The 16,847-nt window shown below is 40.8% G+C and overlaps 1 protein-coding gene across 1 annotated transcript in view; it reads left to right on the forward strand.

Annotated features, from left to right (window-relative positions):
* Positions 1-16,847, forward strand: part of LOC139367231 (cadherin-12-like) — a 109,360-nt gene that overhangs the window by 82,971 nt on the left and 9,542 nt on the right. The window contains exons 8-10 of the mRNA XM_071105453.1: positions 3,216-3,337; positions 8,868-8,985; positions 10,387-10,638. Of these exons, the coding sequence (XP_070961554.1) occupies positions 3,216-3,337; positions 8,868-8,985; positions 10,387-10,638 (492 nt within the window). The remainder of the gene's footprint in view (positions 1-3,215; positions 3,338-8,867; positions 8,986-10,386; positions 10,639-16,847) is intronic.

Consider the following 16,847-nt stretch of genomic DNA (forward strand, 5'->3'; position numbering starts at 1 on the left):
TAAGACTTTCTAGTCGGCAAAGTTCCAGAGCATGTCTTTAAGATCAAAATGTTCTTGCTTGAATGATCTTATGTTGACAATGATGAAGAAAGTCTATGTTTTCAGTCACGTCACAAAAAAAGAGGTATATATATATATTAATGATGGAGAGCCCTGCAGTGTTGATTTAAGAGTTCATTTACACTCACTGTGAATTTAAGACCTGCCATCAGACTAATTATATATTTTTATGAAGAAAAGTGGAGTAAATTTCCAGAAAAATAAGCAAATCCATCGTCATCAAGTCATAAAATCTGCTAAGAGCCATCAAAGTCATTATCTGGGAGGCAGGCTGGTGCTCAATCAAAATTATCCACGCTGTATATTCATTAGAACGGACTGTAAAATAAGGGCCCTTAAAAGTTGAGCTGCTTTTATCGCCTTGGAAACTGGCATTAGTCACTTCGCGGTGGGTGGCAATGAAATTCTAATTTATGTTTCTGGAGTCATTGGAGTAATGGAGAGATGGAGTGGTGGGGGGGTGGAGTGATGGAGAGGTGGATGGATGGATGGAGAGATATGGGTGGGGGAATGTGGGGGTGATGGAGGCTCAGCCATCATACTCAACATGTGAATCAGCGATTGGGGCTCATGGGATATCCTTTTTGCACACATACCTCTCACATCCCTCCATCCTCCTTTCCCCGTTCACCTGTCAGACTCAAAATACAACAACATACCTGGTGAAGACGGCATGTTGTTTTCAGTCTTCCAATGCTTCACATGCCGAATAAGCCATTGAAGCTGTATCAACATTTCTGGAGTAGCCTTTCCACCGGCACCTCCACTGCAGCCCTTGTTTGTTTTTGTTGCCTTGACGAACTTGCCGTAAACCCTTCCCCACATTAGTGAAAAGGTATTTGGGTCGGACCCCAGCGTCTCCACAATCTCTCTCCATGAATTGGCATGATGGTCTTCGAATAATGCATGGCTAGAATTGTAGAGGTGCAGGTACTTCTGCACCTCCTCGTCAATCAATGCTTGAAGTTGTCGTTCATAATCTTAAATGCACACTGAGTTTCAGGCTGAATCATGAGGAAGAAACTTGCATACCCCTACAGTTGACCAATCATGGACAAAGGGGCGTAGACTTCGGCTCATGACCATCGGCTGTCCTTGATTTAAAAAAATGGTCTGCCCGAACAAAGTCCAAAACGAACAAAAGCATCACTCTTCCGAACTGTTTCAGCTGAGAAGATTCAGGCACCTTTATTCCCCTCACTAACACACCTACATCCACCTAGCATTCCCCTCTGAGGACCTAACTTCCTAGAGAGGCCGTTTACTTGTGAGCGGAATACACTTGTGTCCAGTGTTTATAGGAAACATAACGGTGTTGGATGCTATAGAATGCCTGGACACTTGGCGTCCATTATAGATAAACCTGGGCTCTCTCTGGGACTACAGTTTTGAGACCTTAGAGCCTGACAGAGCGTTTTACAGTGGCTCCTGTAATGGCCGGTATGGGCCCTGTGTGATTCTTCTTAGATGTGTGTCTGTGTGCTATGTTTTGTTATGTTCCCACTATGTGGATTAAAATCGGATTGGAGGCCAAACATGCATGAGGGGCTCGCAGTGATAACAAATTATTACAGTACCAGTAAAAAGTTTGGACACACCTACTCATTCAAGGGTTTTTCTTTATTTTACTATTTTCTACATTGTAGAATAATAGTGAAAACATCAAAACTATGAAATAACACATATGGAATCATGTAGTAACCAAAAAAGTGTTAAACAAATCCTAATATATTTTATATTTGAGATCCTTCAAAGTAGCCACCCTTTGCCTTGATGACAGCTTTGCACGCTCTTCGCATCCCAGGACACCGATCCCATAGAGGTTAAAGGAAATTATTTGTATATATTTGACATATTTTATGGAATGTGCTAAAAACTAATGTACACATAAATAACTGCATTTCTATATGTTTTACACTGGTGGGGGAGAACCAAGATGGAGGCGCAGTGGATTCAACACAGTGCCCCCTATATACCATCTAGTGTATATAAATCATTGGATAGGTTGAGGTTTCCCTTGCAGTTTCATGAATGATAGAAATACCATTTAGTGACCTCTATTTGATTATAAACACAGTCTATAATACAATAGGTCTACAACTCTTGATTTCTGGAAGGATACAATGCACCTTTCATAGAAAATAGTTCCTCATTGTTCTGTGTCAGAGGGCCAAGAGAAAACCAGAGGACCTTCAGATACAATATGAGAGAGAGAGAGAGAGAGAGAGAGAGAGAGAGAGAGAGAGAGAGAGAGAGAGAGAGAGAGAGAGAGAGAGAGAGAGAGAGAGAGAGAGAGAGAGAGAGAGAGAGAGAGAGAGAGAGAGAGAGAGAGATGCTCAATGTCCAACATTTCTGCCAGAGGAGTATCAGTGTTAGGGGGGGGGGGCGATCAGTGCGGAAAGCAGCAAATCCCGTACTCAGTGTCATTTTTTTTCCGTGAGGAAGATTGCTTTTTCCATCAAGGTCGCACACAGGTCTCTGGCTGAGCCCTAGCTGCATCTTCAATTCCCCTGTGGAGGGGAGGAGGGCCATCCACCGCTCCCTTCCATATAAGCCTGCACTGCAAAGCATAGCCTATCCCCCCCACTTCAAATCCATAAAGTTTACCTTCACTTCTGCCTCTGAATACAAAGAAGACATTTCCCCCTTGTGCCATAGCTGTATAGAAATATTGTTTCAAAAGCAGAGATTCCGGTAACTGCTCCTCTAGGGAGTTTCGGCAATGTCATTAATATGTGACTTGCATTTCAACAGCAGTTTAAGCTGGAGCCCATAGCAGAAGTCTGAGGGAGAATGGTTTGCGCAATCTGTACACAACTAATCGGTAGAACCAAGTATAGCTATAAATGTTCAATCATACTGTGTTTATTGTTCATGGAATATAGTCTTCTGTTTTTAGAATACTGAAAGAACAGATTTATTTTAAGGTATTGACTTTGTATTTATTCTCCAACACATGGATACTTTTGAGGCATCTGAGAATCCTAAGACTGCAGTGCATTATACAACCACATGATGTCAGGGTTGTATAATCTAACACTCTGTTTTCCCTCTTCTTACACTAACTAACCCATAGGCAAGCACAATGAAACTCATTAACTAGAAGCATTTGTAATTGTTATGCTCATTGTTGTTTGTGTGATTTTACTCCTCAGATAGCCCAGTGCTGACCAGTAGAGTGGCTGTCACCATTCATGTACTGGATGTCAATGAATTTTCCCCTGAACTAGCCATCCCTTACGAGAGCTTTGTGTGTGAAAATGCCAAAGTAGGCCAGGTAAGTGAGTGTGTGTGTGTGTATATGAGTCCCAAAGGCTATGTCCCAAATGGCACCATATTTCCTATGTACTGCACTACTTTTGACCAGGGCCTACAGCGGTACAAAGAACCATTAAAAATTAATATTCAGCTGTGTGCAATATGCTTTAAAATGTTTATTTAAAACAAAATAAATCATATAAAACAAAAGCTCATTGCCATGCATATCACTGGTATCATTGTATCAGAGTTTTGCATAATGCTAAAACCATCTGCTTTATTTCAGCTAATGGAGGGGTTGGGCGTGCTTTGTTCATCAGCAAGCAAGTGTACATTCAGATGATTTATTTGGATGCAGGGGAGTCTCTGCATGTGCACATTGTAAACCACTCGTGCCTACAAATTAGCATATTAGCAAACATCTACATGCAGTCAGTGTGCCGACAGAGATCTCCTTTGGGGATTTACCAAATAGCTAGAAAGACCTTTCCGTCACACACCAAAGATGCATTATCCTTACTTCCCACTGAGTACAAACTGGTTGAATCAATGTTTTTTCAAAGTAATTTGTCAACAAATTGTGATGTGGACTCTACTTAGATATTACATATGGATTTCAAAAAAGACAACGTGAACTGTGTTTTGAGGGTAAAATTTCAACCACGGTATCATGTCAACATGGTAACTAAATTTCAATCTAGAAAAACCTTGTATGAAATATATTTAATTTGTACCTTTAGAACAACATCAGATCTTTAACATTATATCCACTATCAGAAAAATAACAGTAGGCTCGGCAACACCTTCTACTGGAGAATTGATATATCTACAGCTACCCTTTGGTCTCCCTTCCAGGGATTTAACCAAGCCCGGCTTAGCTGTGATATCACTGACTATGACCGATGTGCTATAGTGAGAAGGATTGTTGAGAGATCACTTAAAAAACGAAAGAGATTCACTATTGCTATTGAAGTCATTCCAAAGGGTAGGTTTAACAGAGCAAATTCCATGTGACCATACTTTATCACTCATGTGTCATCAATGATAGTATTTAGACCAATATAGCACTAAGAAAGTCATCAACAGCTATTGCTTCAATTCAACCTAAACCTAAAAATAGATAATCCAATAGGCCTAGGGTTTCAAGCTCTGGTTGATTTCAAATGTAATGATATTTAGTGATTTTGAATTGTGTTTGTTTGTCAACGCAACCAAATATCAACATTTGCAGGAGATGTATCTTCTGCTTGGATAGTTCCATCTGTGCCACTGGCTATAATTCCAGTTTTTCTACAAATGAATAATTGAAATGTTGGATTCAAGTCTCCATTTCAACCAAAAATCGAAGTTAAAGAATAGGACTAAATCATATTATTTTTTAATACATTTAAAGTTTGATTTGATTTAGTCTTACTCTTTAACTTATATTTCTGGTTGATGGAGACATGAATCCAACATAACAATTATTCATTTGTAGACAGATTGGAATTAAAGCAGGCTAAGTCAGTGGCACAGATGGAACTATCAACACCGAAGACACATTTCCTTGAAATGTTGATATTTTGCTGATTTGACAACCAAACACAATTCTATATCATTTTTGAATTACACTAAATAGCCTATTAACTTGTCGACAAGTTAACAAATTATATGTTGTATTCATATCTCCAACTCAACCAAAAATACAAGTTTAAAGAATGGGATTAAGCCAGTGGCTCAGCTGAAACTATCCAAGCACTAGATACATCTCCTTTAAATGTTTCTACTTCGTTGAGTTGTTAATTAACCAAACACAATTCAATAATATAGCTGCAAGCAGCATTGCCGGGGTTCAAGCTGTGGACCCACTTTGACATCATCAGGACAAATTATAAACATTGCCCTAGGATAAGCTACTTACGCATTCCTGACCATGATCACCAATTAGCAGAACTCAAAATCATACAGATCACGCAATACTAATTTATTGTAGTTTGGACAATTTTTTATGACGTTGGCTACTTTAAAACAGAACCGCTGGACAGATCGTCACCAAATGTAGTATATAGCATCTATAGATGCACATCTTGAAACAATATGACAACTATGAGCCAAATAAGCTTGCATTAATGTGTTTTCCTGTCAAGCAGTGCCATGTGACCATACTTTACAGGTTAGCTAGATATATATCCCTGAGCATATGTGCCAAATTTCATTATTCTGAGTCTAACAGATCAGGAGATATAAACATGTGCCTGTTATAGCACCACAGTATGGTTGATCTGAATGTGCTTATATATGTTGAGTCTTGTTTGGTACATGTGTATAAAGTTTTGTTACAATACAAATATCCGTGTCAGAGTTATGTGTATTTATGACCAAGACCACGCCCACGTCAATGTTTATTGGTCAGTAGCGGCCATGTTGCTTGAGATGCTATCCTGGAACCCTTAAAAAGCAATGTCAACAAGTAGAATCGGGTTTCACACAGCGAACCCCTAATTGCTTTTGTAAAACAGTAAGCAGCTTAAAGTTAAGGCTATTTTACTAACGAATGTAACATTCAACCTTGAAATGAGTAACACATCCATGGCCACATTTTGAGGTTACTGATAATTATACATTTCGTCTTATGTAGCTAATCATATAAAGTCTGCATATTAAAGATAGCATGCATAGGTCGTCGCAGGTCTGTGTAGATCTTCACATTTGCAGTAATAATCTGTGTAGAATCTCAAACTGCATAGATCACTTGCACCACGTACTTTCAATGTATTCTGAACTGCAATCAAGGTAATTTGGTTCCACTTCTAGATGAAGCACAGTGATAACACAATCTGTTGTATAAATAAACAAAATATCTGAAATTCTATTCCTATTTGAACTTTGCTGTGCTTTTAATAACCTCTTGATACTAGCCATCCCGGATCCGGGATCGTGAATACAGCCTCAAACTCATTACCATAAAGCAACGTTAACTATTCATGAAAATCGCAAATGAAATGAAATAAATATGCTAGCTCTCAAGCTTAGCCTTTTGTTAACAACACTGTCATCTCAGATTTTCAAAATATGCTTTTCAACCATAGCAAAACAAGCATTTGTGTAACAGTGTTGATAGCTAGCGTAGCATTTAGCGTAGCATTGAGCGGGCAACATTTTCACAAAAACAAGAAAAGCATAAATAAAATCATTTACCTTTGAAGAACTTCGGATGTTTTCAATGAGGAGACACTCAGTTAGATAGCAAATGTTCAGTTTTTCCAAAAAGATTCTTTGTGTATGAGAAATCGCTCCGTTTTGTTCAAAACCGGAAAAGAAAAAAAATTATAAAAAAAAAACGAAAATTCAGTCATCAAAATGCCGAACTTTTTTCCAAATTAACTCCATAATATCGACTGATTGAAAGTACAGTGATAGACATTTGGGTGACAACCAGAAATCTGACATTTTTTCCATTGGATTTTGGTTGTGCTTTTAGATGGCTGAAAGCATTGTGATTATACATTGAAAATTAAACACACTTTTTGAGTGGATAGGTTAGAATTTCATTGATCAACGTCTCAACCAAGTATTACCCAATTATCCACATTGAAATGATGTGGTGTGCAGAGTGGGTTATGCCTTGCTCAATGAACCTTTATTTTAATGATATATTATTTACACATTTTTTTCAGATCTGGTGATTACCACTTCTAATCTTGACCTCAACCCTACAACATTAGATCTAACTATTTTCAGGAACTCTAGTATTAACCATCGCCAAGATGTACACTTAACTTAACGTTCTTCTCCCTCAGAGAATAATATCCATTTGGCTCCATGCTTTCCATACTAGTACTTTTAACAGGAAGATTCCGCCAGCTGTTACTCACAGCTTGTTGGTGATAAAGAATTGCAGGTCTTCTCTTGTAAGAGCCATCATACCCTTCGATGATTAGCCCCCCTCAAATTGCCTGCCAAAGAACAGACAAAGCACTTACAGTGCAGTACAGGTATTCTGAAGCAAATCACACTGTGCAGCAGCAATGTATGTAGTTCTGTCTTTGAGCTGTTCTTGTCTATTGATGTTCTGTATTATGTTTCATGTTTTTTTGTGGACCCCAGGAAGAGTAGCTGCTGCTTTTGCAACAGCTAATGGGGATCCTAATAAAATACCAAATACCAAAATACCAACCTCCCCTGAACAGTAAACCAGGGATGTATTCAGGTGAGAAAAACAAGAGATACATATTTCCATTTGAAAGCAGCAAGGAAGGCTATGCAGAAGGCATACAATATGACTTCTTTAAACAGAGATGTTTGCCTTAGGACATACAACAATTTCAGGTGTAGACAATGCAGGATAAAAGTTATGTTCCTTCACAGTTAATGGACTGTGACAAACACACTGTTTGTGTATTCTCAGTGAAATTGATTAAAAAGAGAAAATAAGAAATCTCTCTATTATCAAAAACACAATTACATGTATCTAAATGCATTCTAAAATTAAGAGGGTAGAGTTTAGTGAAGCAAGGGGCTATCATCCCAAACTGAAGCCACACAGAGGAGAGCAGAGTAGATTAGGGAAGAGGAGTGTTTCGAGGCGAGGCAAGTAGAAGCGAAGAGAGGATGAGAGACGAGGCTAAACAACCTCCCATTGAGATCATAGCCCTGTGCATTGATCGACTGTGACAGGAATCCATTACCCCCTGTTGCCCTTAGACAAGTAAAACACAACATAATTAGAATATGTGCATCTAGAAACAATGTTTAATTAATTTTCTCTTACAGATATGTCCCTGTTCAGGTCGCACGAATGTATAGATCGCTTTGTGTCCAGGTTTTGGCCATTACACAGTGATAATAAAACAAGGCTTTATTGTTGCAAAGATTTAGATAAATAAAAACTGCATTCTTAATTTGATTTCAATTGTTTCTGTTGAATGGGGCATAGTGGGTCTATGATTCATTGTGTGTTCATGGCAGTGGTCAGGGGAATACAGTATGTTCACTCTGAGAAAAGGCTGCAGGGGCATGTTTTTAATATTGTTGCCAGTCAAAGAAATATGTAGAAAAAAACTCCTTAATGTAACTTTATGAGTCACATAACTTAAAGTATAATCTAATGTCCCAACAGTGTGAGTGTATTGTATATAAAATAACTAGAAAAATATAAAACTACCTCTGTATATTAAAATTCCAAATGCATTTTGCAGCCAATAACAAATCATTACTATTTCTCCCTCAGGAACATTTAAGGTAAATTAAAACCTGTTTCTTATACACAGAAACTAGGACAATCGCAAAACAGATTATTTGATGTGTTGGTAACTATCTACCTAAATATTTGTCGGAATGTTTCAATGAATCATCATCATCATTAGTAAAAAATATTCTTAACGCGCACCTGTGATCCAACCTTTAATTAGTGGCTTTGTTTTCAGTCATATTTGGCCTAGCCAACCAGGAAAAAAATACTCACATTATCCACATGTAGATTGTAACGGAGTGAGGAAAAAAAAAGGGGGGGGGGGGGGGGGGGGGGGGGGCAGTGTGCCAGTTTAATGTAAAAAATGTTTCTCTCTCAGGTAATTCAAACCTTCAGTGCAAAGGACCAGGATCTGCCTCAAAATGGTCATAAGTTCTCCTTCAAACCGTCAGAGAAGGACATCAACAACAAGAACTTCACTATCCGAGACTTTGGAAGTGAGTTATCTTGACCAGGTTTCTGACACTATGCCAGTGAGGAAGAAAAAGTAGTCCTGATAGTGAAGAAGTATGATGACAGCATCTAACATATCTCTAGGTGATACAGTGCATCCATCATAACACCTGCAACAAGGTCACAGGCTTTAACCTTTAGACTTGTGTTGTGAGTAGCTTGTGTTTTTGTGAGGATAACATACAGTGTTATCTTACATATCCAAGCAAAATAATATATATTTCTAGACATTTTGTGCAGGAGCCATGGCCATAACCATCATTGGGAGTCAACTGTGTAATATAATTGATTTGTGATTATTATAAATGTAGAAAAATGTGTACTGTTGTGTCAATTCTATAGAATTGATGTTGTCATATAGTATATTCTCAGAAAGGTATGGTGTCTCTTTCCAATGGGGATATTGTGAAACACAGCCTTGGAAGTCTAACATGCAAAGGAGGGTAAAAACGAGTGTGACTGTGACCTATCGCAGTATGAAGCTGTGGAAACGAATGCATTTCTCAACCTTGAAGAGAGACCTGGCTTGAACCTCTGATCCAGTTTTACTTTTTGGACACAGCGTCTCACAGCTTTTTGCCCTGCCATCACATTGCCAACAGACACAATCGCCAGATACAGGGGTGAGATCTGATATGCAGGGACAAGGCATTTAAATCACCCCTGGCGAAGTCTAGCAAAGCAGGAGAAATGAGAAGAAATACAGATGGCATCCCAAATGGCACCCTTTTCCCTTTATGGTGCACTACTTTTGACCAGAGCCCATAGTCTGTGCATAAAATTGAAAGTATTTTTTGACACCTTGAACCCCTGTCAGGAAAAAGTCCCAGGCCTTGTCAGACGAACAAACCAATCCTGACAGGGGTCAGACAGTCTAGACACAGTGGACAGGTTTGGGGCTGGTCCAAGCTGACACACCGCCTCGTTCCTGAGAAACACTGTCCAGGTCTATTCCTCTGACCAACTTCACACCTGCTGCAGCACCAGCACCAGCCCCAACACCACCTTACTTTCTGAGTACATACTTACCTTACTCTTCTTTGCAGGCAATGTTAGCTGAATGAACAAAAGTAAGTAAGGCTGCCATGTTGTCCCGTAGGCAGTTTAAATGTTTTTCTGAGGCAACATGCTGGCTGATGTAATGTCAGGTCGGCCTTGTTTATGACATGGGACAGTAAAACAACCAACTTACAACATTTCTGATGTAATTTCCAACAGGCACACATGCACAAGAAAACACAGGTTCATTGTCTCATTGTAATAGGTTAGTGTATCCCAAATAAGACTATTAACAGTGGCTGCTTCTTTGTTCCATATCCTTAATAAGACTATATTACTATTCAACCATAGTTAAACAACGGGTGTTTTGTTTATTTCTGTCCCAGATAACACAGCCGGGATAGTGACTCTGCAGAGCGGTTTTCGACGGCGTTCCCAGAAGATCTACTTCCTGCCCGTTGTAATCCAGGACAGCGGCTACCCCGTCCAAAGCAGCACAGGCATCCTGACCATCCGTGTGTGTGGCTGCGAGTCAGACGGATCACTCCTCACCTGCAGCGCAGAGGCCATCTTCCTCCCTGTGGGGCTGAGTACAGGGGCTCTGATAGCCATCCTCCTGTGCATTGTCATTCTACTAGGTGAGTCATTTATGCCTCATTCACTCCTCCTAGTCAGAATTTACTGTGTTATGCTGTTTATCCTTGTAAGGCCCACCCAGAGCATGAACCAACGTTCACAAAAACACTAACATACCCACAAAGCAGTGTCGTAACAACCAGACTAACCACCACAATAGTCAGTGTATTGTCATTCTACTGGGTGAGTATTGAGTAATTTACTCTTGTGGTAGGTTCTACTAAATTATGACTGTGTAATTCTCCTGGTGGGGCATAGTACAGGGACTCTGATAAACCTTTTTATGGGCATCGTTATCCCTAAAACAAAAAAACACATGCTTTAACATGAACTTTCACATGTGAAAACATATGTTTTTGGAGAACTTAAAAATTGCTAATATGTCACGTGTAGTTTCATGTTATTACATGTTGTCATGTTATCACATTAACTTCACACAAGTTCACATGTGAAATTCATGTGTTTTGCCTTAAGGGATTCTACTAGATGAGTCATTTACAGTAATGACTGTGTAACAGATCGGTGTATGTCACTGTACAGACAACCCAGGAGAAAAACCCACATTAACATCACTTATGAAGGCTAGCCCTAACCCTAGCTGTAATGCAAACCTTACCCCAACAAGCTGACGAATCATAACCACTTGCCTTACTAAAACTATGTATTGGTTGGTTTGGCCGGTGGCAAAAAAAATAATTTAGCTCTCAGAGAAACTGATGCCACTGCCCGATAGATTAGCTCACACTGGCTATTTAGTTCACAGATGGGGCCGACAGATGTGACAGCTCAACTTCTAGCTCCTAATCAACTTTGCAGTATTTCCTTTTTTTCTGTGTTATTTCTTACATGATTAGCCTAGATTTTCTTTTGTGTTATTACATACAGACTGAATTTTGGGAGGGATATCAGAGCAAGGGTAACTCGCCAGCATTACGACCAGGAATACGAATTGGAATCTTTGTTCGCACCCCCCAGAGCAAGTGAATTAATCCAGCGGCTACTCCAAAGCACTGCCAGCGGAGAAGAGGGATTCAGAGTAGACGTTTTGTCAGGAGGCGTGCACACCATCCATCACTTCCAAGCATATTACTCAATAACGTTCAGTCTCTGGATAATAAAGTAGACAAGCTCAGGGCAAGGATCTCCGTCCAGAGAGACATCAAATATTGTAACATACACTGTTTCACAGAAACACGGCTCTCTCGGGATATACTGTCCCCATCCATACAGCCAGCTGGGTTCTCAGTATACTGCGCAGACAGGAATAAAGAACACTCAGCGAAGAAGAAAGGCAGGGGGGTATGTTTCATGATTACCTGTTCATGGTGTAATTGTGATAACATGCAGAAACTCAAGTTATTTTGTTCACCTGACCTAGAATACTTCACAATCAAATGCCGACCGTATTACCTCCGAAGAGAATTCTTATAGTCACAGCCGGTTATTTTCCCCCTCAAGCTGATACCACAACTGCCCTCAAATAACTACACTAGAACTAAATCTGATAATGGCGCCGGAAGAAATGTCAGCAGTTTTACAGGCGCCCAACCAATTTTGCTATTATGTGGGTTTTTTTGCGTTATTTGTACCTTATTTTCTACATAATGTTTCTGCAACCGTATCTTACGGCAGAAAAGAGCTTCTGGATATCAAGACAGCAATCACTCACCTCGGATTAGACAAAGTTTTTCTCAACAACAAGCAAGACTCACATGACATTCTCCAAATACCCGGCAGGTCCGACATTCCAGTTATTCGCAAGAGGAAGCGACGCAGGTACAAAGGATGAAGAGCCGGATGCCTCATCAGGACCCGCAGAATGCGAGTAGTAGAGCTGCCGTTACCGTCAACAAATTTGCAATCATTGGACAATAAATTAGATGAGGTACGATCACGAACGGGACATCAAAAACTTACCGGAATCGTGGCTGAATGACGACATGGATATTTAGCTAGCGGGATATACGCTGCACCGGCAGGATAGAACAGCACACTCCGGTAAGACGAGGGGGGGGCGGTCTATACATATTTTTAAACAACAGCTGGAGCACTAAATCTAAGGGAGTCTCTAGATTTTGCTCGCCTGAAGTAGAGTATATTGTGATAAATTGCAGGCCACACTACTTGCCTAGAGAGTTCTCAGCTATACTTTTCGTGGCTGTTTATTTACCACCACAAACAGATGCTGGCACTAAGACCGCACTCAGTCAGCTGTATAAGGAAATAAGCAAACAGGAAACCACTCACCCAGAGGCAGCGCTCCTAGTGGCCGGAGACTTTAATGCAGGGAAACTAAAATAAATTCTACAAAATCTCTATCAACATTTTAAACAAACAGAGGTAAAAAAAATTATAGATCACCTGTACTCCACACACAGAGATGCGTACAAAGCTCTCCCTCACCCACCATTTGGTAAATCCGACCACAATTCTATCCTCCTGATTCCTGCTTACAAGCAAAAACGAAAGCAGGACGCACCAGTGAGTCGGTCTATACAAAATTGGTCAGATGAAGCAGATGCTAAACTACAGGACTGTTTCACTATCACAGACTGGAACATGTTCCGGGATTCTTCCGATGACATTGAGGAATACACCACATCAGTCACTGGCTTTATCAATAAGTGCATCGAGGACGTCATCCCCACAGTGACTGTACGTACATACCTTAACCAGAAGTCATGGATTACAGGCAACAATAGCACTGAGCTAAAGGGTAGAGCTGCATCTTTTAAGGTGCAGAACTATAACCAGGAAGCTTTCAAGAAATCCCGCAATACCGTGCTACGAACCATCAAACAGGCAAAGAGTCAATACAGGGCTTAGATTGAATCATGCTACACCGGCTCCGACACTCGTTGGATGTGGCAGGGCTTGCAAACTATTACAGAATACAATGGGCAGCACAGCCGCGAGCTGCCCAGTGACACGAGCCTACCAGAAGAGCTAAGTCACTTGTATGCACGCTTCGAGGCAAGCAACACTGAGGCATGCATGAGAGCATCAGCTGTTCCGGACGACTGTGTGATCACGCTCTCCGTAGCCGAAGTGAGTAAGACCTTTAAACAGGTCAACATACGGGGCCAGACAGATTAACAGAACGTGTGCTCCAGGCATGTGCTGACCAACTGGCAGGTGTCTTCACTGACATTTTAAACAGGTCCCTAAAATGAGTCTGTAATACCAACATGTTTCAAGCACACCACCATAGTCCCTGTGCCCAAGAACACAAAGGCAACCTGTTAAATGACTACAGACCCATAGCACTCATGTCTGTAGCCATGAAGTGCTTTGAAAGGCTGGTAATGGCTCACATCAACACTATTATCCCAGAAACCCTAGACCCACTCCAATTTGCATACCGCCCAAATGGACCACAGATGATGCAATCTCTATTGCACTCCACACTGCCCTATCCCACCTGGACAAAAGGAACACCTATGTGAGAATGCTATTCATTGACTACAGCTCAGCGTTCAACACCATAGTACCCTCAAAGCTCATCACTAATCTAAGGAACCTGGGACTAAACACCTCCCTCTGCAACTGGATCCTGGACTTGCTGACGTGCCGCACCCAGGTGGTGAGGGTAGGTAGCAAAACACATCTGCCACGCTGATCCTCAACACTGGAGCTCCCCAGTGGTGTGTGCTCAGTCCCCTCCTGTACTCCTTGTACACCAACGCCTGCATTGCAAGGCATGACTCAAACACCATCATTAAGTTTGCAGACAACACAACAGTGGTAGGCCTGATCACCTACAACGACGAGACAGCCTATAGGGAGGAGGTCAGAGTCCTGGCCGGGTGGTGCCAGAATAACAACCTATCCCTCAACATAACCAAGACTAAGGAGATGATTGTGGACTACAGGAAAAGGAGCACCGAGCACACCCCCATTCTTATTGACGGGACTGTAGAGGAACAGGTTGAGAGCTTCAAGTTCCTTGGTGTCCACATCAACAACAAACTAGAATGGTCCAAACACACCAAGACAGTCGTGAAGAGGGCACTACAAAGCCTGTTCCCCCTCAGGTTCTTCTGCTGCAACATTGAGAGTATACAGACTGTGAAATACCTTCACCAGACAGCTTCCACCCGGTTACGCAACCTTGCACCTTAGATGCTGCTGCCCTATATACATAAACTTGGAATCACTGGCCACTTAAGTACTGGAACACTGGTACCTTTAATAATATTTAAATCATGTTTACATAATTCTTTACTCATCTCATATGTATATACTGTATTCTAATCTACTGCATTTTAGTCAATGCAACTCCGACATTGCTAAATCAAATATTTATATATTTCTTACTTCCATTCTTTTACTTTTAGATGTATGTGTACAGTTGTGAATTGTTAGACACTACTGCACTGTTGGAGCTAGGAAATCAAGCATTTCGCTACACCCAAAATAACATCTGCTAAATATGTGTACAGTAAGTGACCAAAAAATTTGATTTGATCTGCTCTCCAAATCATTGTGATCCATTTAACAATGTATTGTGAGAATATCCTCACAGACCTCGCAGACTTGTCGACGTGACAATTGGGAGCAGAATGAAGTGCCACTTCCTGTGTCTTGTTCAATGGGCTAGGATTTAATTACAGAACAAGTATTAATGGAGTGCTGAGATATGAGCCTTGATGGATAGGAATGAGGGAGCTGAGCCTGAGCCCCCCCCCCCGAATTGGATTGACCTCGTAAAATATCAACCAATCCCATTGTCTCAGTACTCCTTGGTCACGGACTGATTTAAGCTTTAACTTGACCCTAAAGGTCAGGGCTGTAAAACTTGTCTTCAGAGTATTGTCTTAATTAAACTCATCCCACTTAAAGATAAGCTCATCTGCATTCATAGCAGCTTGTTTCCAGGGTGTGTGTGTGATGAACGGCAGTAAAAATGTGTAATTGTTTTCTAGTGTTGGTCAAGTATGGCTGTGCCCGTGACCAATACAGAGTGGTCAAAAGGTTTTAAAATTACACTCACCCCCTCCATCACTGATGATTGTGGCTGAGGATTTGTTCATCAGCGGAATGCGAAGAGTCATGAGCCGCTCATGCATGCCATTAGGCAGTTCAGTCAAGCGGGTGGTCAGTGAAAAGAAGCCTGCACAAGCATAGTGTAGTGTATGGGAGCTTTGAGCTATCCTTGCCCACACATACTTGACGACTGGGATTCCTAATCCAGTGCAACCTTCCTCTGCCTTTCCAGCTGTTTGGGAGATGGGACTCCTGTATCCGCCTGGTCAGCCAAATCAAATTGTATTTGTCACATACACATGGTTAGTGGATGTTAATGCGAGTGTATCAAAATGCTTGTGCTTCTAGTTCCGACCATGCAGTATTATCTAACAAGTAATCTAACCTAACAATTTCACAACAACTACCTTATACATACAAGTGTAAAGGAATGAATAAAAATATGTACATAAAAATATATGAATGAGTGTTGGCCGAACAGCATAGGCAAGATGCAATAGATGGTATAGAGTACAGTATATACATATGAGATGGGTAACGTAGGGTATGTAAACATGATATAAAGTGGCATTGTTTAATGTGGCTAGTGATACATTTATTACATCAAGATGCAGTAGATGCTATAGAGTACAGTATATACATATAAGATGAGTAAAGTAGGGTATGTAAACATTATATAAAGTGGCATTGTAAAGTGGCTAGTGATACATTTATTACATACATTTTTCCATGTTTAAAGTGGCTAGAGTTGAGTCAGTATGTTGGCAGCAGCCACTCAATGTTAGTGATGGCTGTTTAACAGTCTGATGGCCTTGACATAGAAGTTGTTTTTCAGTCTCTCGGTCCTCGCTTTGATGCTGTGGGTACAACATCACCAATGCACTTGCTAATAAACTCGCTCACCGAATCAGCGCTTTCATCAATGTTGTTGTTCGACGCTATGCGGAACATATCTCAGTCCGCGTGATTGAAGCAATCTTGAAGCGTGGAATCCGATTGGTTGGACCAGCATTGAACAGACCTGAGCATGGGTGCTTCCTGTTTTAGTTTCTGTCACAACAAAATGGAGTCGTGGTCAGCTTTTCCGAAAGGAGGGCAGGGGAGGGTCTTATATGCATTGCGAAAGTTATGATCCAGGGTTTTGTGTTGTTTTCAGATTAGCCTTGTTAAAATCCCCAGCTACAATAAATGCAGCCTCAGGATATGTGGTTTCTGGTTTACATAG

Source organism: Oncorhynchus clarkii, chromosome 15 (genome assembly GCF_045791955.1).
Source record: "Oncorhynchus clarkii lewisi isolate Uvic-CL-2024 chromosome 15, UVic_Ocla_1.0, whole genome shotgun sequence".
Classification (NCBI taxonomy): Eukaryota; Metazoa; Chordata; class Actinopteri; order Salmoniformes; family Salmonidae; genus Oncorhynchus; species Oncorhynchus clarkii.